A 22,855-nucleotide genomic window follows, 5' to 3' on the forward strand; every position below is an offset into this window, starting at 1 on the left:
GCTCTCATGTGACAAGAAAATTCCATAGTGCCGAGGCACCAAAATCACTGGGTTATGACACTGCAGACATTGTTAAAGAGTATTTTCTACTCCATCTATCAGAGATAAATCCTAGACAAGAGTTATATAGTCAACTGGAATGTGTTCTGCATTAGCTAAAAGCTTTTTTGTCAAATTTGACCTGTGGAAGGGTGGTTAGAGTAGTGCACTAAGAAGTCAGAGAGACCCAGACCCAGGAAAAGTTCCCAGGGAAGAGAGTTGGGGGAGAGGGGCAAGGCTGCATGGCTAGAGGCTGCAGCATCAAGCCATGATACTCTCTCAGGGTCTGGGAAAGACCTCAGGGTTTGAGTGAACCCTTTGTTTATGTATTTGCTTGGTTGCTGATTGAGGGTTTGTGTGCTGTGGGGCAAGTTTGCCCAGGAAAGTAAAGCCTATGTTACATGAACTAACAATCCACTACAATACTGCATATCCCGCAAGCAGTACCAGGACCAAACCCTCTGACAATTCCTAATGACAACACCAGTTCCCCAAGTTCATTAAGCAGATTTGGGGAAAGTCTGAAATGCCTGAATAGACAATAATATTTTGAAAACAAGATAGAAAATGCATGGTCTCATCACAGTAGATGGCATTTTCAGTATGATGACTCCGAATAGGTGCATTGAATGTGACTGAGTCATTGGGCCACAATATATTTTTCCACTGCAATCCACCTTCTCTTGTGAACAAGAAATAAATGTTAGGAGCTTTGGGAGTAAACAGAGGTCACTACCCTGTTAGGTGCTCACCTGCCAAAGAGACTCGTTTGTCTGGAAAATGCTCCCCTTCTTTCAGGTGACTGAACTTGTCAATGAATTCACAAAGTGTAATGTTTGTAAGGAATTTGTGTGGGTAAGGATGCTCCCCTCTTTCTTTCAGTTGTATGATGGCATCACTTCGAATCTGATGGTATTGCTATAAGAGAGATTTGGACAGAATGAAGGCATACATATTGAATACACTCTATAGGTATATTGTTATTCTACTGTATACACTTAAGTATGAACTCTTATTATAGATGGGGCTGGCAGCACTGCCTCTTATCAGTTACAAAACCTTGTTTCATATCACTTATAACCAGGGATCCTAGTCTTCCATGGGGAAAAAAAGCAGAAAATCTCCATCTAAAAGACACAGAAATCTGTGTTTTTCCACAACCTACCCAAAGTGCAACAGCATCCCATAGCAAGCAGAACCACTGCTCTCTTATTTTTGCTGCAGTTTTTGCCTCTCAGCCAATCAGCAGCAGGGTAGGGGAGTAAGGGGGAGGAGGAGAGCATGTTACTGATTGGTCGATAAGCAAAAACTGTGGCAAAAATAAAAGAGCAGAAGTAGTGCTGCTCGCCGCAAGATGCTACCATGCTTTCAGTAGGTCATGGAAAAATATGGATTCCACAGTTTTCCACAGCAAATGGAAAACTAGGATCATTACATAACATCTGTAGATTTTAATCTTTTAAGATGAAATTTTCCATATGCAGTATCTTTCTCAGGCAGAATTTTACTTCAGCCAAAACAGTTCGTCCCTTTCAGGAAATAAGCCTAAGCAAAACAAAAACATGTTTTTTTTTAATCCATGTTAAATTCTGTCAATCTTTTCTTTGAACAGCTCTTTTACCATGATACTTTGAAGCAAACACTTGGAATTTGGCTTTTGTAGCAGTGTGTGGCTTTCACTGTCTCTGTGAATATTCACCCAATGTATAAGTCACTGAAAAATCATGGTTTGCCTATAATCATTAGCGTCGTCTTTGCATTTAGCTGCTAAATTCACTGAAAATTCTGGCCACACTGAGCATGCTTCAGCTTTGGGTTGGGCAGGACCTTCCCCTGCAATTGTAGCTTGGAGCAGTCACACATTTTCAGCCCATACCCATGTATCTCGACTATGAGCACAGAATTTCTCTCTCCCATGCTCTCAGTGTCCCCACTGATGGGCCCAAGCAGTATGGGATAAGATGCTGCCTGATCTGAGTGAATGGTATGCAAGAAAACTCGAACTGAAAGCTAAGGTAAAACACTGAACAGGGAGGGATGGTAGGCGGGCAAGGCAATAAGACCAGATGCAGAGCTTCAGGTCAGAGGTAATACTAGGACTGGTTGTTCAGGTGACCAGAACTAAGAGAGTGAGGAGAGATGGGAGACAAATCTGATGAGTATCTAGGAGGGGAAGTGAGCCTTCCAGGACAAAGATGATGAGATAAGAAGCAGAAGAAGGGAAACTCAGCAATTGTAAGAGGGGTATAGGGAGAGAAATGTTAATTAGAAATGTTGGGAGGGAAATCCCTGGTCAGCTAGTGACTAGAGGCTATGGAGTATGAAAATGACTGGAGGCAAAGAAAGGGGAAACAGAAAACAAGTGACCAAGGAGGCTGGGATTGTGAGTGTAGAGAGGCTGGCTAGAAATAGATGCTGCTGAATGAAGCCAATCAGCTGTACTACAATGTCTTATAGCACAGCTGATCCACCTCACTGGGTGAAACAAGTTATCCCTTGCCCTGCCCTTGATGGTGCAGGACACGGGGTGATATGATTTCTTGAGACATCTCTGGGTTTGCAGGGAAACCCCTGATTAACCTTCTCAGCCAGGACCATCCCCAGTGATTGCAGGAACAAGTCTGGCTGAGTGGGGAAAGTGGGCCTTTCCCACTTATGAACAGGCACCCTGAGCCTCTCGAAGATGTCTGTCTGTAAGCAGAAAAAGTGGGCAAATGCTCTGTGGTGTGAGGGGTGCCCAAGCCCCCAAAGCACCTGCTCAGAGTAACTCGAGAGTGGAAGCCGTTTAGGCTTCCAATACTCTCCTGCCATAGTGCTAATAGACATCCACCATAACAAAACGGCAGAGTTTAGACTAGCTTTTGTCATGCCACTGATGTTCCTTTCATGTGGCACAACAAAGGGTAGCAATGTCTATTTGCTTACCAGAAAAGTTTTTATGGTGGCACAAATGAAATGTCAGGCAATGTCTGTTTCTACTTGCTGAGACAAGAGACAGAAAATCCATAGGGGTGAGATTAGGACTTGCACTCAGCAAGGAGAAGGGAACCAAAATGAGGAACTGTAAGTGAGGAGGAAAGAAGTCTGAGAAAAGATAGGACAAGGGATCATGCTTTGTGGAAAGGGAGGGGGAACAGGGAGGGAGAAATGTGTACCCGCTAGAGCATATTCCCCTTCAAAACCTAAAATGAAACCACCCTGTCACAGAGACTTGCAAGGCAAGCCATACGAGGAAATGCTGAGGGACTTGGGCCTCTTCAGCCTAAAAAGGAGAAAGCTGAGCAGGGACTTGGTAGCAACTTGCCACTACATCAGGGGAATACATCAAGGGCTTGGCAAACAACTGTTCACCAGGACACCCTTAGAGAAAACCAGGAGTAATGGCCACAAACTCCTGGAAGACTGTTTCAGGCTTAACACTAGGAAAAACTTCTTCACAGTCAGGGTGTTCAGACTGTGGAATAAGCTCCCGCCAGAGGCGGTGCAATCACCTACCCTGGAAATCTTCAAGAGAAGTCTTGGATGGTTACCTTGCTGGGGTCATCTGACCCCAGTTGTCTTTCCTGCCTAGTGCAGGGGGGCTGGACCCTGATCATGAGTGACTGGTGCCTCTTGAGTCAGCAACTGGGGTGGGGGGGTTTCCCCATAGCCGATCTCACTGACTGGGCTTCCCCCATGGCCAATCTCACTCACCAAAAAGTGGCCATATCAATTCCAGAAGTCCTGTGGGCACTTTTGCTGGTGGCCCCACTCCCCAGCCAGCACTCGCAGGGGGGGGATACTGGCACTCCCGCCTGCCTCTCTGCCCGTTGCCTAAACAGGGAGCGCAGCCTGACAGGGGGTGCACCTACACTGTTAGGGGGTGCACATGCACCCCTGTGCACCCTCTACACATCGCCACTGACCCTCATCTTGCAAGGTCCCTTCCAGGCACTTACAGTCTATGAATCTATTCTTTGCTATGAACAAACATGTTTGAAAAGCATTCACAAAATCCCTTTCTAGTACCTATCCATATAGAGCAGAGATGGGCAAAATATGGCCCACGGCCCAGATCCAGCCCACAAGGCCATTCTATCTGGCCTGCGGGGCCCCTAAAAAATTAGGAAATTAAAATGTATCTGTCCTTGGTTCCTGTCAAAGATGAAAGAAACCAAGGGCAGTAGGACCCAGAGGAAGCCCTGGGGAGCTCCTGCAACAGTAGGGCCTGCCTAGCCCTGCCCCCCAGCCAAGCTCCAGCAGAGACTTCTGGCCTGGGACCATGTGGCTCCCCAGCTGCCCCAATATAGGAAACTCAGGAAAGGGGCGGGTGTGGGGAAGGGCAGGGAACTAGCTGGCGCTGAGCACCGGGAAAGCAGCCCCTCCACCTCATGGCTGGTGCTACCTGCCGGAGCTTGCACGCTGCTCAGCAGCAGCAAACACTGCCAGCGCAGCAAGCAGGGGGGCCACAGCTGCTGCTGCAATGCACAGCCCCGACAGGTGAGCCCGGAGCCAGCTTGGGGCCCAGGTTGGCAGCAGGGGCGGGTTACAAGGTGGTGCTGAGTGCAGGGGAAAAGCAGCCCCTACCCCATGCCCGGCGCCCCACGCTGCAGCCACTTGCAGCCTACATGGGGCTACCTGTGCCTGCTCCGGAAAGTCCTGTGCGGGCTGCAAGCAACTATAGCCGGGAGTGCGGGCCACAGGGCAGGGGAGGGGCTGCTTTTCCCCCACGCTCAGCACCAGCTCCTTCCCTACTGGTGAGCAGTGGGTCAGGGCTGCGCACTACCCCACATCTGTACCATGGGGCTGGAGGGGCACTGGGAGTGAGCGGGTGCATGGGACCCGCACCCATGTCCAAGGGCCAGCCCAGAGCAGGGTGGCAGGGATACAGGGTCATGGCTGGCCGGGGATCTATGGAGCCAGGCCAGCTCTCCTCCTCTCCCTGCTGGTACAGCCCAGTCTGGCTCTACAGACCCCTGCCAGCCTGCACCCTGTTCTGGGCCCCACCAGTGCTGGCCATGGGACATTGGTCCCAAGATGGTGACCAGGGGGCGGGGCACCTGTCAAGGGGCGGGGCTACCCATGCGGCCCTTGACAGCTTGTCACAACTTGGTTAGCGACCCTCCGCCCAAAATAATTGCCCACCCCAGATATAGAGGATGCTATAAGAATTGCTGCAAGTCATACCATTAGCTCAAGCAACGGAGATGTTTGGTGAGTTCAGTCCCACTGATGACTCGCATGGGAGTCGACACAATGGCACATAAAAATTCTTGTTTTCAAGTTTGCTTAAAATACATTAATAGGATGCAGTTGTTGTTCCTAGAACACTATGCCAAATGGGCATAGGGGTGTTTTATTGTATTACCTGTTCTATTTTTTTTTTTTAACTAAACATTGTTTTCAAGGGTGGGAAGGATGGGTTGTGGGGGGACAGTCATGGCTTCCTTTTTGAGGGGAAGGTACAGCTTGTGAAGGGCTGCAAGCAGGGGGATTCTTCTGGGTGTGAGCCAAGGGAGATGAACTGGGTAGGAATGGGAGGCAATATGGGGTGGAGGGGATTTTTGTTCTCTTTTATAGAAGTATTGAATGTGGGTTGGAAAGTTAATTTGGTTGCTGGGGGAACTTACACTCTCTTTCAGAGGCAGGGGGTTGAGAGAGAATAGACTGTTTTTGAGTCCCAGGTTTTAGGGGTAGGGTTGCTCTGTGGTACCTTCTTGTGTTAATATTTTATTCTGTTTCTATATGTTTTTCTTTTATTATAAGCCACTCTGAGTCTTTGTTAGATTTATATATCATTCTTTCTGAAAAAACGTGCCACTGAGGAGGGAAAATAAATTGGTTCTAAGTTCTCATGTTCTGAAATGTCTCTTTGGAGTAATTTAGAGTAACTCAGAGTAGATATTTGATTGCTCTGACTTTTGGCATTTTGCATTGAAGTCCACTGTATTTTGGGATACAGGTGGAACACAGACAAATGGAACAACCCTATATCATTCACAAAATATTTTTACATCAGGGGGATGCCCAGCTGCCACTTTAAGGTAGCTTTCTATCAGTGAAACAACATTTGGGGACACTGAACACTTTATAGGAAGATCTACTACAGCCATTCAAAATATTGCTAAACTGAATAAAGATAAGAGAGAGTGCCATCTAGTGGTCCTTTGAACAAGCTGCAGCACACAGTCACTTTCTACACTTTTTCACAGCATTATAAAACCTGTTGGGCTGTTATGGATAATATTGCTTCTAATTTATTTAATTGAATATACAAATCCACAGCAAGTGTAAAGCAATGTTAGTACCCTCTGAAGCCAATGAAGCTACACCAATTTGCATTTTTTTTAGGATCAGGCCCCAAAAAAGTAGGTATGAGGCAAGGATATTTTGATGGGTTGATATCTTTTATTAAGCCAATTGCATGGATGGGCAGATTGTAAACCACCTTCTAGACACACAGTACTCTTCTTCTTTGTGCCCAGAACCTTATCTAAAAATCTCCCTCACCCATGCAGGTTTTCCAATAAAATATATAACCCTGCAGAAAATCCTTGCTTCTTGCATTAGCTCAAAGTTGCTGTGTGCCTATCTTAGATGTACAACAAAAACAACAATTCTTCTGAGTTTTAAATGTAGGTATTTGTTCTTCCAGATGACATTTTTCCCCACAGGTTTTCTACAGGAAATGGGGTCTACATGCCTGCGCCAGCATATTCAGGAAACTATGCTTTTTCCTTGACAGAATGGGCTGCAGCCATCAGGAAAATTCATTGAAGTGTAACCCAGGTGGCGGCCCAATAGTTGCCACCCCTGCCCAATATCAGGGATGATGTGGTGAGAGTGGGGCAGGTCTTCCAGCCAGCACCAATTTACTTTCCAGCTGGCCCCTGCTCCCCACAGAGCAGCCCGTGATCCCAAGAAGATCTAACACTTAACTGATTTTAACTATTTACACTTTATTTACAAAACAAGAATAATAGGAAAGGTTATTTAAAAGTGAACTTAAATGGCATAACCAGAATAACAAAACAAACCAGAATGCATTAGTCAACCCTCGACTCAAGAACCACAGGTAGGGTAACTGGCAGCTTTCACTGCACTGCTTTCAGCCACTGCACAAGGAAGCAAGGTGGTCACTCCCAGCAGCTCCAACAGGCTTCCCAATAAGTGACAGACTGCAACAGGTTAAGCTCTTCTAGTCTGCAGCAATCAAACTGTATGAAACCCCAACCCCCAAAAGAGGCTGAAGGGTGATCCTCCGTGGCAACCAAAAAGGCAAGCAACAAGCAACAGAGTAGGCTCCTGCAGCAATCAGCATGACTCAAGCACAAAGCTCAGGGACTCCATCCAATGACAATCAGCTGCAGCATAAGGGACAGGACTGAGTCCCCTCTGGGGTAGTCAGTGGCAGAGGATCAGCAGCACAGGCAGGTCCCAGGGGTCAGTGATCTAAACCCCTGCTCCAGATGACTAGCCAGGCACGCCACATGCCTCACGGCTCACCAGTCCTGCTCCGAGCGCCGGCCTGCGCCCCGAGCTCCTGGGGACCCTCATCCTGGTGCTCTGCTGCTCCTCAGGATCCCACTGCCTTGCCTACTGCTGTGCCGCTTCCCCAGGGAAGGTAAGGGGTTTCCTCAACTCACCGGCCCAGCTCCCTGCTCCAAATAAGTATGCCTCCTGCACTCCTGGCCACTGCTTCTTCTCCGCAGTGGAGTGGGGGGCTAACTGCCACCCCTAGCCTCCGGGATGCCCGGCATGTCCAGCACACTGCAATGGGGCCTTGGGGCACCAGCTCTCTGCCCCAAGCCCTGGCTGCGGCTTCCTCTCTGCTGCAGGGCTGGAGACACGGCCGACTGCCACTGCCTTCTTCTCCCAGGGCCTTCGAGGCTCTTCAGAGGGTCTCTCTGCTCCCTCTGCTAGGTCAGCTCACCCCAACTCTTCTTAGGCCTCCTGCATCGTTCCCCAGATTCACTGTCAGCAGCCCCCATGCCAATTCAGCTGCTGCTTTTATCCCCTCCAGCAGTCCCTCCCTGGCTTGCAAAACAGCCAACCAGGGCTCAGGGTGGCAGGCCCCCAACTCCAGCCATCCCTCTTCCATGCCTACCAGGGGATTGAAAACCCCTTCTTTCGATTGGCTTCTCCTTTTCCACAGGGCAGGGCTCTCCTGCTCCACCCTTGGGGTTGCTCAGAGTTCACCCGCACTGTTTCTAGCCCAGTATCTCAAGCCAATCTGGTGATCCCACACTGGCAGTCTGTTACAGAAGGAAAGCCTTGGTCCAGCTGTGGCCTTTTGGCCTTTGGAACTGAGTTGCAGACTGAATTAAACGTTTCCTTTTCACTGGCTATCAACTTGATTTTACTAACCTATAAGTTTAGGCAGAATACTAACACTATAAGATATACAAGGGATTGCTAATTGGCTGAGAATCTATGATCAGGGAAGGAAATGAATATAAAAAAAATTAAGGTCCACACAAAGAAGGAATAGGCATGTTAAATTCAAAAGGCCTGGTCCTACCCAAGGTCCACATGGGCAGTTGTCCAATGTTACTGCCATGAACAATGCAAGTTGCTGATTACTTATGTCCTATAATTCCAGCCTTTAATCTGGCACTGGAGGTTTCTGGATCAAACAGCAAGAGGTACCAGGATTCCCAGAGAAGGATGAAGGCACTCTTTTTAAAAGATTTCCTTTTGAACTTTCACCCTTTTATCCAAAAGTTAATAATAACTAATCCTAATGGGAAGTGGCTGCTTTTGATTGTTCTTTTACATAATGTAATGTAAATTACAATCCCATCTTCTCAGCTCTAAACACTTGTATGAAAGGAAGATCAACAAACCCACAATCTCCCAAGTGCCAAGTCAGCTGAGTGACTGGTTGCTCTGAAACAGCTCTGGTTATTAACTTGAATTATGCTGCTATAAAATCCAGTCACAGCTCATCACAAAAAAGACACTCGTGGTAAAACAGTGCTTTGTTCCAGGGTAGGCTATAAAACTGACGGTCTGATTTTGCTACTGAGGAGGAGTTAGGGGTAGCAATTTCATACCATAGGAGTTGACCCTCTTACAGATATAAGGAGGGATTTGGTGCAGTTTCACAGTAGAATATGATGGGTGTCTTCAAAGCCACATGGAAGGTTAACTTGCATATCAATTTTCTGGTATTATCTGTATATTTCAGGTGTACAAGAAAAGTGCTATAGATTCTATCCAGGTAAGTACACTACTCTCAGTAAGGGCTGCAACCACTCTCCGATTGTAACAGCATAGCTGAAGACTGGAACTACTGGAAAGTACAGCTGACTCAAGTGGATTTTTAACAAAAATCTTTACAAAAAGTGTTTGTTTTCATTGAATCTTGGGGATCACACTATGAAATCAGGAAAAAAAACCCTGAACAAGCTGTCCACCACTACTACTGTCGCCCCCACCCCCTCATCATTTTCCAACTGGAAAGTGAATGAAAAGTAGAGAAAAGACGCAAAAGGGGAAAAGGAAAAGAACTTTATATTTTCAAAACAGGTGTTTTCATTTTATCTTTTTCACCGAATAAAACGAATAATTTATGTAGATATTTTCAAACAAATTTTAAAAAATGCCCCCGTCATGTTCATCATTATTTACAGGGCATGATGAACCTACTTCTCTGTCGGGTAATGCACAGCCAACTTTTGGTTTGGCTCTGCTAGCCGTGCCATGTGAGGTTTCCAAGGAAAAGGTAAAATCTAGTGGACTGAACAGAGGCTTAGGCATCCCAGCCTCTAGCTATATTTCAGCACAGCTAAAAATAGAAAAAAATTCGTCCAAGGAAACTAATCCAAATAGGCACAGTTTGGTGCTTAGAGGATGCCAGTACACTGAAAGAAGAGAGTCAGGTGCCTCCAAAGGGCAGGCCAGAGTGCCTTGGTGTGGCGCAGGGAGTCACCCAGAGCTAGCCAATATGAAATGCTAAGCAAGGGAGAGGGGTCTGAATTCTAATAGCTCTTCAGAATTTAGATACCTGACTCGGTGCTTTGCATTAAGCACCTCCATCCCATTAAGATTCAGAGCACTAGCTGGGGTTGCCTTGTTTTCAGTAGTAATCTAGCACTCATCCAGAAGGTCAAAGGCCTGGGTTTTAGGCCGTTCTCAGGCAGAGAGGGTAAAAATCTCTCATCTCCCAAGTAAAGTGTTGTAACCATTAGGTTATAAAATTGCCTGGGTGGGCAATTGTTTTGTCACTAGGCAGTAAAGAATGACAAGCCCTGGGGCCAAGAAAGAGAGGGAGCTAGTGAGAACGCAATTCTAGCCCAGTGATACTAAGAAGCATCCTGTATTGTTGTTCCTGCTTTCAGGGTTATTTCTATTCGGTTACTTTTCCTTTTTTTGATCCAATGAGTATGTAATGTGGAATGAGTAAGCAGTCCTGGGAACAGGTTTCTTCTTGCTTGCAGAAGTATCTGGCTTTTGAATTCTTGGCTGCACCATGGGACTAAGTACCCTGAGTACTAGCTGGCATGAATTCCAAACAATTTGCAAAGGTACACTCAGAAGTCCAAAATATTTGGAGGCTGATGCCTTATCTGAATCACTGGAGGAAAATTTTCTTCTAAACAAAAATACCCTTCAGCTGTTTGGAACAGATGGTAAGGTAATAAAAGTGCTGTATAACTAGAAGGCAAACATCAGAGAACAGTGTCCATCAGAGCTGAGCCCATTGCAATGAGATGCAAATGTCTAATATTACTTGGTAGTAAAGAATTAGCTCTAATATTCCACATTTGATATTTCATCACCTTCTGTGTCTTTCTGTCCTTCTATAGCTAACTTGCAATCAAAATGGGGAGAGTGAGGGACATGAAAGAGAACAGGAAAAATGTTTTACTGCATACAGATCAGTTCATTATCACTATATGTTTCTAATGAGCAGCAGTGTGTTATTGTATGACATTAATAATTTCTTCATCTCTGTAGGTAAGATGGCTTTACTGAAAAAGAGTATTTCTTCCCAATGTAACTACAGTGATCAACTATAGTATAATCTCCTTCACACAGCCCTGCCTATGCTTGAGAATTGGTTTCATCTCCCTTCTCCAGCTTCCTGTAACCTGACCTCAAGATAACATTTCACTGCTAAATGAAAACTGATGTACATTTAATATTTTCCATGGCTAAATAGTGAACAGAGTATTTAGGACTGTCTCAGAATGATGTGTGGAGTCTCATCATTCTAACAGCGAAGCTGCATGTTCCAGAGTCAGTGCCTCTGCTTCTTTGCCATGCTGCAAATTGCTTCCAAGTTCATATTAATGTATATAATCAACCTTGCTATATAAATATTGCCAGCATTTTCAAACAGTCAGAGCTTACAATCTAAGGGCCTTGTTGCACAGTAAGTTTAGGCAGTTTCTAGAGCTCTTAACCCCTGGATTGGCTGCACGTTAACACTTTCAAGTGGTTTAAAGTGCTCCTTATCCAGTTTAAAATGACACCAATGCCGGATTATTTGTAAACCATTTAATTTTGCTGCTGTTCCATTAAGGTGTGACCATTCCTAGCAGCTATTGCACCCAAATTAAAGTCCTCCAGTATTCCAGGATACAGTGTCCCCTCCTGAGTTAGGGTGAGCAGGGATGCCAGGGTGCAGCAGGACCTGGCACACAGTACCTCACCCCCTGGGGGTGTTGGACAGAGCAAGCATAGCAGCCTCAGAGCACCTGGCAGCTGTGGTACCTCCTTTCACCACCTGGACCAGCTTGCTGCTTCTGCCAGCAGTGGCATAGCAGGAGTGGGGGTGTAGGTGCAGCTCCAGATCAAAAAAAAAGGATCAGGCTCCTCAGAGTTCAGCTGGCCAGGCACTGCCTGAGCTCCAAGGGCCCAATCCTTTTTTTTCTGTGGAGCTCACCCCACCCTGTCACTGGCCAGGGTGCTGGCTGGCCAGATACTGCATGAGCTCTAAGGGGATCAGTCCTTTTTTTCCCTCCAGAGATCACCCGCCCTGCACCAACACCTGCAGAAGCAGCAAACAGTGACCTGGTCTGAGTGGTAGGGGGTGGCAGACTCCAGAGGAAAAAGGGATAAAGCCCCTCAGAGATCAAGCAATGAGCAGGCCTGGACAGTGGCAAGAGGTACTATGGCCAATGGGCACCCTGGTGCTGCAGCACTGGCTCTGTCTAGTGGAAGCAGAAAGCTGGTCCTGCCAATGCCAATAAATACAACACACTAAAAAAGAAACACACAAAACATGAAGACATTGTGACTGACAGCACTGAATTTGTTTGCACTAAGAAAGATTGCATGTAGGCTCCTAGTCCTGCCCTTGGCTCACTAATCTTCTAGTGGCAAGTCACAGATGTGCAGATGAGGGACAGTCACAGTCTCATCAGAGATGGTTTTTCGCCTTAGGGTGTGACTGCTTCACTAAGACAAACAGCATTAAGCCAATTACCTTTGTTTGCTTTACAGAAGATGTAACAAGTCTCTCAGAGTGCCAAAAGTTCAAGGGGTTTGGTATTGAGCTACAAAACCACATACTTCCTCCAGCAGCCCTTCTCTAACCTGTGCTAGTCCTTTTGGAAGGTCATTACCGGGCATCTGGGTTTGCCGTTCACCATGGAGAAATGGGGTAAAACCCGGATTTTCTCATTTTAAGGAGAAAAACACAGATTCTCTTCTTTAAAGGATAAAAACACAGGAAATAGTGTGTTTCCCCTTGCAGGCTGGCAGAGTTGCAGCCTGCAAGATGCTGCAGGGAGTGGGAAGAGGGCGGTCAGGTAGGAGGTACCATGTGCATATGCATGCATGTATATATGCACATGGCCATCATGCAGCCTGGAGAGAAGCTCTAAGTCTGGCGGGGTGGGGGGATTGAGGCTGCCATAGTGAGGGAGGGAGGGGAGGAGGGAGGGAGGGAGTTAGGCAGGGCCCCTTGCCATGGTGATTTGTGGGGCTTGGATCCTGGGGCTGGGGAGTGGGATGGAGCTGCAGGCAGTACATCCCCAGGGTGAGAGGGGCTGGGTCCCTGCTGCTGCGTGCACTTCTGGGGGTGGGGGGGATGGGGAGCATGGGTGTGGGCTGCCCACTGTGGGCTCAGGCTCCCCACCCTGCTGCCCTCCCCTGTGGCCTCCACAGCTCAGAGGTGGGACCTGACATGGCAGGGTAGAGCGGGGCCAGGTAGGGAAGCTTGGTGCTGCCACTGTGAGCCCCACACCAACGTGGCAAGGGACCCTCTGCCCACCCGGAAGCAGAAGGAGGCACAACCCCACATCACCAACCCTACTGCTTCTGGGCAGGCAGGGGGCACCTTGCCATGACGGCACTTGGCTTATGGTGGCAGCACCGAGCTTCTTCTCCCCGCTCTGCCCTGCCACTCTGGGTCCCACCCATTGGACCACAGGGTGGGACCCAGGGCAGCAGGGTGGGAAGCCCCAAGTACGCAGTGGGCAGCCCACACCTGCCCTTCCACCCCATGCCACCTGTGGAGGAGGGGAGACTGAGCTCCGCACTCTGCTCTGCTGCAACAGCCACTGCCTCTCACAGGGGGCAGTCGGGGCTCAAGCACTGCTGTGGGGGTAAAGGTCCCTGGCCCCATAGCCCTGGCAGCTGGGGGTCCCTCCAGGAGTACTGGAGGGTGGAGGGCTGTGGATGGTGAGCAAGGGGCACCGGCAGAGCCGGGGGGCTATGGGTGGGGAGTGAGGGGCACCAGCAGAGGTGGGGGGGCTGTGGGTGGGGAATGAGGGATTGTTGGGTTTTTAATCAGAGAATTTGCAATTTTTAAATGGAGAAAACCAGCGTCCTGTCATTATGACTTGTAGTTCAGTGGTTATTTAGAATTAGTGGTCTTAGGGTAGACAGCTTTCCCCCTGCTTTGCACCCTGACAACAGTGCAAAAGAGGAGTGGGAGTCAGAACTGGGGCCATGGCTTTCTGATTCTAACATATACAAGAGAAAGGGATATTCACTGTTTAACTGCATGAACTAAGGTGTGCCTAGCTTTATGCACAATCAAAACTTCCTTTTTTATTAGTGAAAGGAATTCTTATTTATACTATTTATATAGTGCTAGACTTTACCTGCCACTTGACAAATATCCAAAAAGACCCAAGAACCTTAGGCCTAGACTTAAGCTTAAGCTAATGTGGGATTTAGGTCACTAAGGATAAACTGATTTGTCCACAACCCCCAGCTAGCATGAAGTCCACAAGTGCCTCACTGCTGGACATAAATTCTGCTTCTGCTCAGGCTGCGAAGTGCCTTGACCTTTCAAGGCTGAGCAGCCCAGGGCCTCCCTCACACCCAGAATGCTTCTGGATCATGCTCTTTCTCTCTCAGTTAATTCCTCCATGCAAAACTGAAGAGCTTCAGAAAACAGTGAGAGAATCCTCATTACAGCCACCACCTAAAATAGCTAATTATAGCATGCTACTGGGAGACAAGAGATAGGCTTTGCATTGCCTTGGGCATTGGTGTTGAACTAGGGGCTCCTATATCTCAAGTGAATGCTGTGACCACTGAGTTCTTATATACAAGGGAGGCACTTCCTTCTTTGGCCATGTTGAAAGAGAAGAGAGGAAAGCCTAAGGGCATACTTTCAAGAGAGGTTTCAAGCCTGTGACTCTAGGTAGCATGAGACGCTTTCCAGAAGAATAAGGTACTTAAGCCCCAGAGAAGCATGGGACTTAAGACATCACTCCCCACTCAGCAGGGTGGGGGCTTGTGGATCCTGTTCTAGGACACCCAACTCTCCCTATGCACTGCTAAAGCGAACTTATTTAACAGTTTCTTTGCCTGCATTTTTCTGAGCAGGGAGCAGGTCACTCCCCACAGTGGGACCCCCATAGGCCCAAGGGGAGGCACACCCAGGCCTAGGGTCAGTGAGGACCTAGTCAGGGAACTTCTGGAGGGACTGGACATATTTAAATCAGCAGGTCCTGACGATCTCCACCCCAGAGTGCTGAGGGAATTAGCAGAGGTCATTGAGGGACCCCTGGCACAGCTTTACGAGCGCTCGTGGTGCTCTGGCGATGTGCCAGAGGACTGGAAAAGGGCCAGTGCAGTCCCCATTTTCAAAAAAGAGAGGAGGGAGGACTCAGGAAACTATAAGCCAATTAGTCCAGCTTACCTCGGTCCTGGGTAAGCTTTTTGAGAGAATTATCCTGGCGCAAGTCCACAAGGGGCCAGCAGGGGAGACTATGCTTAGGGGCAACCAACATGGGTTCATTAGAGGCAGGTCCTGTCAGACCAACCTGGTGGCCTTCTATGACCAGGTCACAAAATCCTTGGACGCAGGTGTCACAGTGGACATAGTCTTTCTGGACATTAGGAAGGCCTTTGACACTGTCTCTCACCCCCTTCTCATTAAAAAACTAGGAGACTGTGGCATTGATACCTATACAGTCGGATAGGTCACTAGTTGGCTGGAGGGCCGCACCCAGAGAGTAGTGGTGCACGGGTCCTATTCAACCTGGAGGGATGTGGGCAGTGGGGTTCCGCAGGGCTCGGTCCTCGGGCCTGTGCTGTTCAATATCTTCATCAGTGACTTGGATGGCGGGGTACCCTGTTGAAATTTGCAGATGACACTAAGATATGGGGAGAAGTGGGCACACTAGAAGGGAGGAATAGGCTGCAATCAGACCTGGACAGGTTACAGGGGTGGGTGGATGAGAACAGGATGGGTTTCAACACTGACAAGTACAAGGTGCTGCACCTGGGGAGGAAGAACCAGCAGCATACCTACAGGCTGGAGAACTCCCTTCTCGTCAGTGCAGAGGCAGAAAAGGATCTTGGAGTCATTATTGATGTGAAAATGAACATGGGCCAACAGTGTGGGGACACGGTCAGGAAGGCCAACCGCACCTTGTCATGCATCCATATATGTATCTCAAGCAGGTCCAAGGAGGTGATCCTCCCCCTCTATGCAGCATTGGTCAGGCCGCAGTTGGAGTACTAAATCTAGTTCTGGGCGCCACACTTCAGGAGGGATGTGGACGACATGAAGAGGGTCCAGAGGAGGGCCACCCCCATGATTAGGGGGCAGCAGGGCAGGCCCTACGAGGAGAGGCTATGGGACCTGAACCTGTTCAACATCCACAAGAGAAGGCTGAGGGGGGAATCTAATGGCTGTTTACAAACTGGTCAGAGGGGACCAGCAGGCATTGGGGGAGTCCCTGTTCCCCCGAGCACTACCACGAGTGACTAGAAATAACGGTCACAAGCTGGCAGAGGGTAGTTTCAGACTAGACATCAGGAGGTGCTACTTCACTGTCAGGGCAGCTAGGATCTGGAACCAACTTCCAAGAGAAGTGGTGCTGGCTCCTACCCTGGGGGTCTTTAAAAGGAGGCTGGATGAACACCTAGCCAGCGTCATTTGACCCCAGTGCTCTTTCCTGCCATGGCAGGGGGTCGGACTTGATGATCTGCTCAGGTCCCTTCCAACCCTACTAACTATGAAACTATGAAACTATTGTACCAAATTTTGAGCTGCAGATTCTGTTATGGGAGCTAGACACCTAAATGTTAGATGCTGCAAATCAGTGTCACAGCCTAAGACCCATTATGGATGTTGGGCCTATAGTCTAAGAGTTATATTGAGCAAATTGCACCTGGTTTCTTTGAGCACTGTGTAGTGCTGACTGTCTCAGGGGAGGTCTTCAAAAGGAATTTCATTTCCTGAGGTAAAATTCTTCCTGCTGCTCCCAGCATGCAATGGGAAGAGATTTACCGCTATGCCCTTTAAGGAATCATATATCAGTTTCTTACTGCATTAAACTACAATCAATGTAAATCAGGTTTCTCTTGATTCAAGAGTCCAAACAGGGGGTTGTAAACTGATTTTAAGGCATAAAAGTGCACCTGTGCATAGAAAAGGGCTTCTTTGATTAGCCATTAGCTGCACACCTTGAAATCTTCAGTAAAGATTTTAAGTCTAGTCTTACTCCCAATGAGCATCTACTTCAGTAGGATGCACTCACCTGGGGCCCCCATTCCTCTTCAGCCTCCTCATTTCCCTTAGATGCATTCTTGAGGTTAGATGTTGCATTCAAATCCCTGCAAAAGAAGACAGACCACAGCGAAATGAGATTTATGTTTGAGACTGCCAGTTTTTGTAGGTCCAGCACTTTATTTTGGTAAAAAGTAATTTTAAAAACAGAAAGGGTTATAACAAGACCAGGAAACTGGTAATTGTATCTTGCCCCTTCCCAATGAAATGTTGCTAATCCTAATCTTTTAAAAATCATGACCCAGGCCCCCAAAACTCATAACAGTTAAATAATAATTAATGTGATAGTTTTTATTTTATTATTTTTATTTGCTCCCTTTTCTGGTGGCCTTTAAGATTCACATTGTCAGGAAAATGCAAGAGCTAGAAACTAGCATTCTTTTTCCTGAAAGTCTCCATTTATAGTTAATCACCTTATTCCAGAAGCTGAAGCTTGACACTATGAGGGTAGCAACATTTGTTTTGTCCATGGCATTAAACAAAAATTAAAAACTAATGCTCTGCTTGGGCCTAGGATGGACAAACCAGAGGAAGCAAATCAAGACCTCATCAATTGTGCAGCAGTGCAAAGCCCCATAGGCAACAGGAGTGAACAATAGGACCGCTTTATTCATTGCCCTGCTACCTGTGGAGGTGTAGGTCTGGCTCCAAGGGGCGCATCCACACATGCAGACATGTGCACCTGCAGCAGCTCAAAAAGCAGCAGCACATATTTGTGCTGGAGATTTTTGCCTCAGCACACATGCCTGAACGTGCACTTCAGTGTGGGGGAAATTGTGGCACTTGGGGCAAACTGACCCTTCCCACCTCCTCCCAGATTTTCAGCCAGGGGGAGCTAGAGGCAGTATAAAAAGCTGCCCTGTCAAGCAGCTCAGGGCTACTTGCCCTCAGGAGCTTCTGAGGCCCAGCCAGTTGGTACCTGGGGAAACTAATCTAGAGTGGCCCCTGCACCCTCTATCCATTGCAGCAGTCTGGCAGTGCGGACTGCTGCCTAGCTGTGATCTGCTACCACCTGTGACAGCATCTGGCCCCTTGTACCTGTGGCCCCTTGGCTGAATGCCTGCTAGACCCAGACTGGGATTGCATGGCCACCTGGGCTGTGGTATAGGCACTGTAGCAGAGCCTTCTGCACCTCTAGGCAAGCTGCCAGTGGGCCATGTCTGCACAGTTGGCCTTTGTGCAGTACTGCTGTCATATCTTCTGGTGCCCCCACCCTGCCATCTGGGCAACTATTGCCCAGAAGATGTGCTTGCTGCAGTGGGCAGCTATGAATTGTCGAAGTGTGTCCTCTTGGCCCAAAGGTCCAAGTCCACCACCTCATCTGCCCTCCAGCTGGGTCCCTGGTGCTGGCCCTGGGCAGCCTCCTCTGCCTGTGTCTCACTACTTGCTTCACCAGCAGATATCCTGGTATTCCCTGTTTTAAAATAGCAAATTCTCTGATAAAAAAATCCCAAATTCTGTCATTAAAAATACCCACAATCCATGTTCTTCCATGATTAAAATGAAATGCCACCATATGTAGAGAGATAAATTAAGCAGTGTTTTACTGATATATTTACAATTTCAAAGCAAATTGAAAGCCTACCAGTGTCTCTATCATCATAATAAATTAATTGTAAGTATCTATACACTTTGGCATTTGTTTTTTTTTTTTTTGGGGGGGGGGGGGGGGGTTATCATAGAAAAATCAGAGCTGCCCTTACCCCCTCGCTCACCAGGATGTGAGGCACTGAGCAGCACTGGCACGCCAGTTCCCTGCCCCTGTCCTTGCCCCTCACTCCCAACCCATAGTCCCCACAGTGCCCCTCACTCCTGACCTGCAGCCCCTGCCTACCCCCACTAGCTCCCTCCCAGAAGCAGCTCTGTTCCAGCACAAGGACATGGGTCCAGCTGCAGCGGTCCCACCTGCTACTTTGTGGCTCTGAGCAATGCCAGCCCTTGAACAGTGACTGGGCAAGCCCCTTCCCTTCCAGGCCGGCCTCCCTAGCAGGGAGCCAGCCTTGCTCCCTCTCTCCATCTCCCTTGGAAGAAGGAAGGGAAAACAGGACTCTGGGATGTTGGGAGTCCTAGAGACTCTTGTAGCACTACATGCAACTAAACAGCTGTTACACGTGGCACTACAGAGAAGTTTCTGTTTCAAAGGGGTACTATTCTGTAGAGCTCAGGCTATTTGTAGCACACTAGTGATGCTACAAAATGTGAGCATACAAGGACTTTAATAGTGCTACAAATGTAATAGCTGTCTATACCCTCAGATTCTACCATGTAGTGACAATTGTTACCGAAGTATAGGATAGATCCCCAGCACCACTGATTTCAGTGTACATACACTGATTTATACCAGCTAAGCTTCTAGTTCCCAGTATACAGAAACCATAACTAGAAATCATATTAAAAGGGGGGAAGAATAACTCAGCAAAGTATATAATATTCCCAGATATCTCAAAATCCAGTGAATATACCTAAAATACTGCATTCATATACCCCAATCCAGAAACTCTATATTGTAAGTAGTGGACAGGCTGTTTCTTACACACAAGTTGCATCTACACATGCCATTAGGGGGCAGCAATAAACTGCAGAATTTATTGGAAGCTCCTGAGCACACAGCTGCACATGCACCTACACTGCAGCACACTGAGCCAGGTCACAGCAGCCGAGGCTGGCAGGGGGGGCCCAGGGGTCAGCCTGCCAGCCCAGGGCTGCTCTAACCAGGTCAAATGTGCTGCAGAGAGGCTGGATGGGGCACAAGGGCCGTGTGTAGATGAAACAAGGAGCGTGTGTGCACGACGACACTTTAAAATGGGCTAAATGATTTTGCATTGCTTTTTAATGGTGGTGGTATTCACACACCTCGGTGGCGTATTGCGCATTAATTCCAGGCACTGTACGAAATTCAGCAGTGTAAAGCACCTTATATGACTGAAAGGAGTTTTAGTTTGCTGCCCCTACAGCTGCAGAGGTAAGTACTGGACTACATGCAGCTCCTCAGCTCTGCAGGAAGCCCTGCAGACAGCTTGGCAGCAGCCTGGGGATACAGGCTCCACCCAAGAAAAGCGAGAAGCCTGATTTTTTTTTCTCCCCGCCCTGGAGCCTGCCTGCCTGCCTGCCTGCCTGAGGTGTGCCGGGGCCGGGTGCTCCCTCCACACTTGTGGTGTCCCCTGGGACCGCCTGAGCCAGGTGCCTGTGGACAGGTGCCACCTGGAGGGGCTGCCGCGGGGAGAAGCACCAGCCCTCCCCCCCCCCACCTCCCCTACCACCCCTGCAGCCCAGGGATTGCTCCACCGACTAGCAGCTCTTCTCCCCTCCCCGCCGGAGAGGCAAATAAGTCAGCGGGGTGTGTGCACAACAAGGGGGTTTAATCGGCCCTAAATTGAAGCTGTGTTTTTTAAAATCCACCGCTTCTGTTCACGGCCCCCATTTCATCTACACACACCCAAAAGTGCTTCAGCATGGTGCTAGCCAGCAGGCAGCCCCTGCAGTAAAGCACCCTCATGCCCCAGCCATCTGGGCAGCATCTACATGTGCGCTGCCAGGCACAAAAAACTCTGTATTTACAAGTACTACCCTGCTGTGGAGTTTATTAGTTTTGTGCACACTAATGGGTGCATATGTAGATGCTGAGATGTTTATTGCACAGTTAATTAGTCAACTGCACAGTAAACATCTTGTGTAGGGGTGTCCATAGAAAGGTAATTTACAGAATCCAAGACCTTCCCTTAGAAATGGAAACATTTACCCTCTACAATGATTCCTTTAGCAGTCCAGACATGTAGAAAAACTGCGTGTAAGGTATGTATCTATTGACACCCTGGGATTAATGTCAACTGAATTACATGCCTGTAATTTGGTATTATCAACTGGCTGCCTGAAATCTGATGTTGCATCACTTTCTTCAACATGCATCACTTCCAATGATACAATATCTTCCCCACGAATTGCACCTTTGTGCTCTGAAATTGTTTTCTAGGTTTCTAATGGCTTCATACTATGTGACAGTACTGCATACGTAGGCATGGTTTCCCAAAAAATATGGCAAAGGAGAAAAAGATTACAGACACCCGGGGATTTGTTCTCTTAGTCTCCCCGAACCAGAAATATTTTCTTCTATCCATGAATTAACTCATTGTAACCTAGTTAATCGTTACCAAAAATAGAGAGGATTTTATAGATTTTCATCTGCATCAAATAGTGTTTTCCCTTCTGATTATAGTGACATATAAAATTGGGATAGCGGGCTATTATTAGGCTTTGGGCAAGCCATTCATGTCTGTGCCAAAGGACCCATATGACACAAAGAACTCTTCTTCACTGCAACACTTACTTTGTCTTAGTACATTTGAATCACACTACTCCAGGCAGCCTAGGTCAAAAGACAGCAACTACACTCCAAAATAACATTCAAAGTACAGAGGTTGGATTAGCAGCACAGAATGATGTAATTAAGATCTGATAAATTGTTCAAACCCCTAACATTAGCTGTATGAGCAGCAGCATACAGCTAATCCAACTTCTATCCTTGCCCCCTGCCAAAAGGTTCACAATCAATTTAGGCACAAACCTCAAGCTAACATGGCAGCAACAGCTTAGATTAATGACCTCCAACCCCTCCTGTGAAATCTCAAGGTAGCTATGGGGGACAAACCTGTCCTGCCTTACAGGCAGCTCTGTGCCCCTTTATCAACACAGGCCACATCATCACTGGACCAAACCACATGGATTATAACATCCCAGATTCATTTACCTGCACCTCTACTAATGTCATATATGCCATCACCTGTTTACAGTGCCCCTTTGCTGTCTGCATTGGACAGACAAGGAGATACCCACATGACAGAAGGAATGGACACTGATCTGACGTCGGTTCCAGAATGACAAACAAGCCCATGGCAGATCACTTTAACCTCCCTGGACATTCCATCACTAACAACAGTGGCTATTCTTAGACAACAAAACTATAAAAATGAATTGGAAATTGCAGAACAAGAAATCATCCACCGACAGGATTCTGTTAAGTGTGGTCTAATTCCAGACTACAGAGCATTTCCCCTTTATCTGAATTAGGTTTTATAACACTTATGTCCCTGAGTGGATTTACTGCCTTATTTTTTTCTCTCCCTACTCAGCTTGCCTCTGCCAGCAGTCCACCTTTCTTTTTGCTCCCCCTTCCCTAACCTTTGTATTCTAAACAATACTTTCTATTTAGAAGTTCTACTTCCTGCAGTTCCTTCACAGCACCCGATGAGGTACACTACTGCTTACAAAAGTGTCGGCTATGCATCTCAGATTTAGTTAGTCTGAGTTTCTAAACTACCCTGACTTCTGCCTGTCTTCAGACTAACATCCCTAACTACCTCCCCCAGCAGAGAAAAACACTATGATGCAGTGGAAAGGAAAAAAAAATTAACAGATGACCTAAATATAACTGACAGTGTTTAGTACCTACTTGAGTCTATATCCCAGGTTATCCTATTCCATTGTTAAAAATTAAGTCTTAAACCTAGGTTAAGCTCTTCAGGTCATCTCTGTTAAGAGTGCTGTGTAAAACCCTAGCATCAATCTTGTCAGCATGAGTTGTGCCACTGATTTAGCCAGGACTTCACTCCTAGCCTGGAATTGAATGGATTTTTCCAGGACATTATGTTCAACTGAAAAACTTCTGAGAATTCATCTCTACAGATCAGGAAACAGGCATTGTTCTGATCACCAAAGAAAGAAGGGATTTAAAATACAAGTACTGATATATGTGGATTATGATAAAGAAGGGGTTGAAAATCATAGAAATTTAAGTAACATACATGGAGGGTAGCCTAATCCTTCTCACCTGTCCCCTACTAAAGAAGGATCAAT

General features: G+C 47.4%; 1 protein-coding gene across 3 annotated transcripts in view; it reads right to left on the reverse strand.

Moving 5' to 3' along the window:
• Positions 1 to 22,855, reverse strand: part of LOC102571673 (lysine--tRNA ligase) — an 87,107-nt gene that overhangs the window by 30,052 nt on the left and 34,200 nt on the right. For all 3 annotated transcript variants that reach the window (XM_019490554.2, XM_019490556.2, XM_019490555.2), the window contains exons 2-3: positions 16,977 to 17,052; positions 792 to 957 (exon numbers count right to left, since the gene is read on the reverse strand). In XM_019490554.2, the coding sequence (XP_019346099.2) occupies positions 792 to 957; positions 16,977 to 17,052 (242 nt within the window). The remainder of the gene's footprint in view (positions 1 to 791; positions 958 to 16,976; positions 17,053 to 22,855) is intronic.

This window comes from Alligator mississippiensis, chromosome 3 (assembly GCF_030867095.1).
Source record: "Alligator mississippiensis isolate rAllMis1 chromosome 3, rAllMis1, whole genome shotgun sequence".
NCBI classification, from domain to species: Eukaryota; Metazoa; Chordata; order Crocodylia; family Alligatoridae; genus Alligator; species Alligator mississippiensis.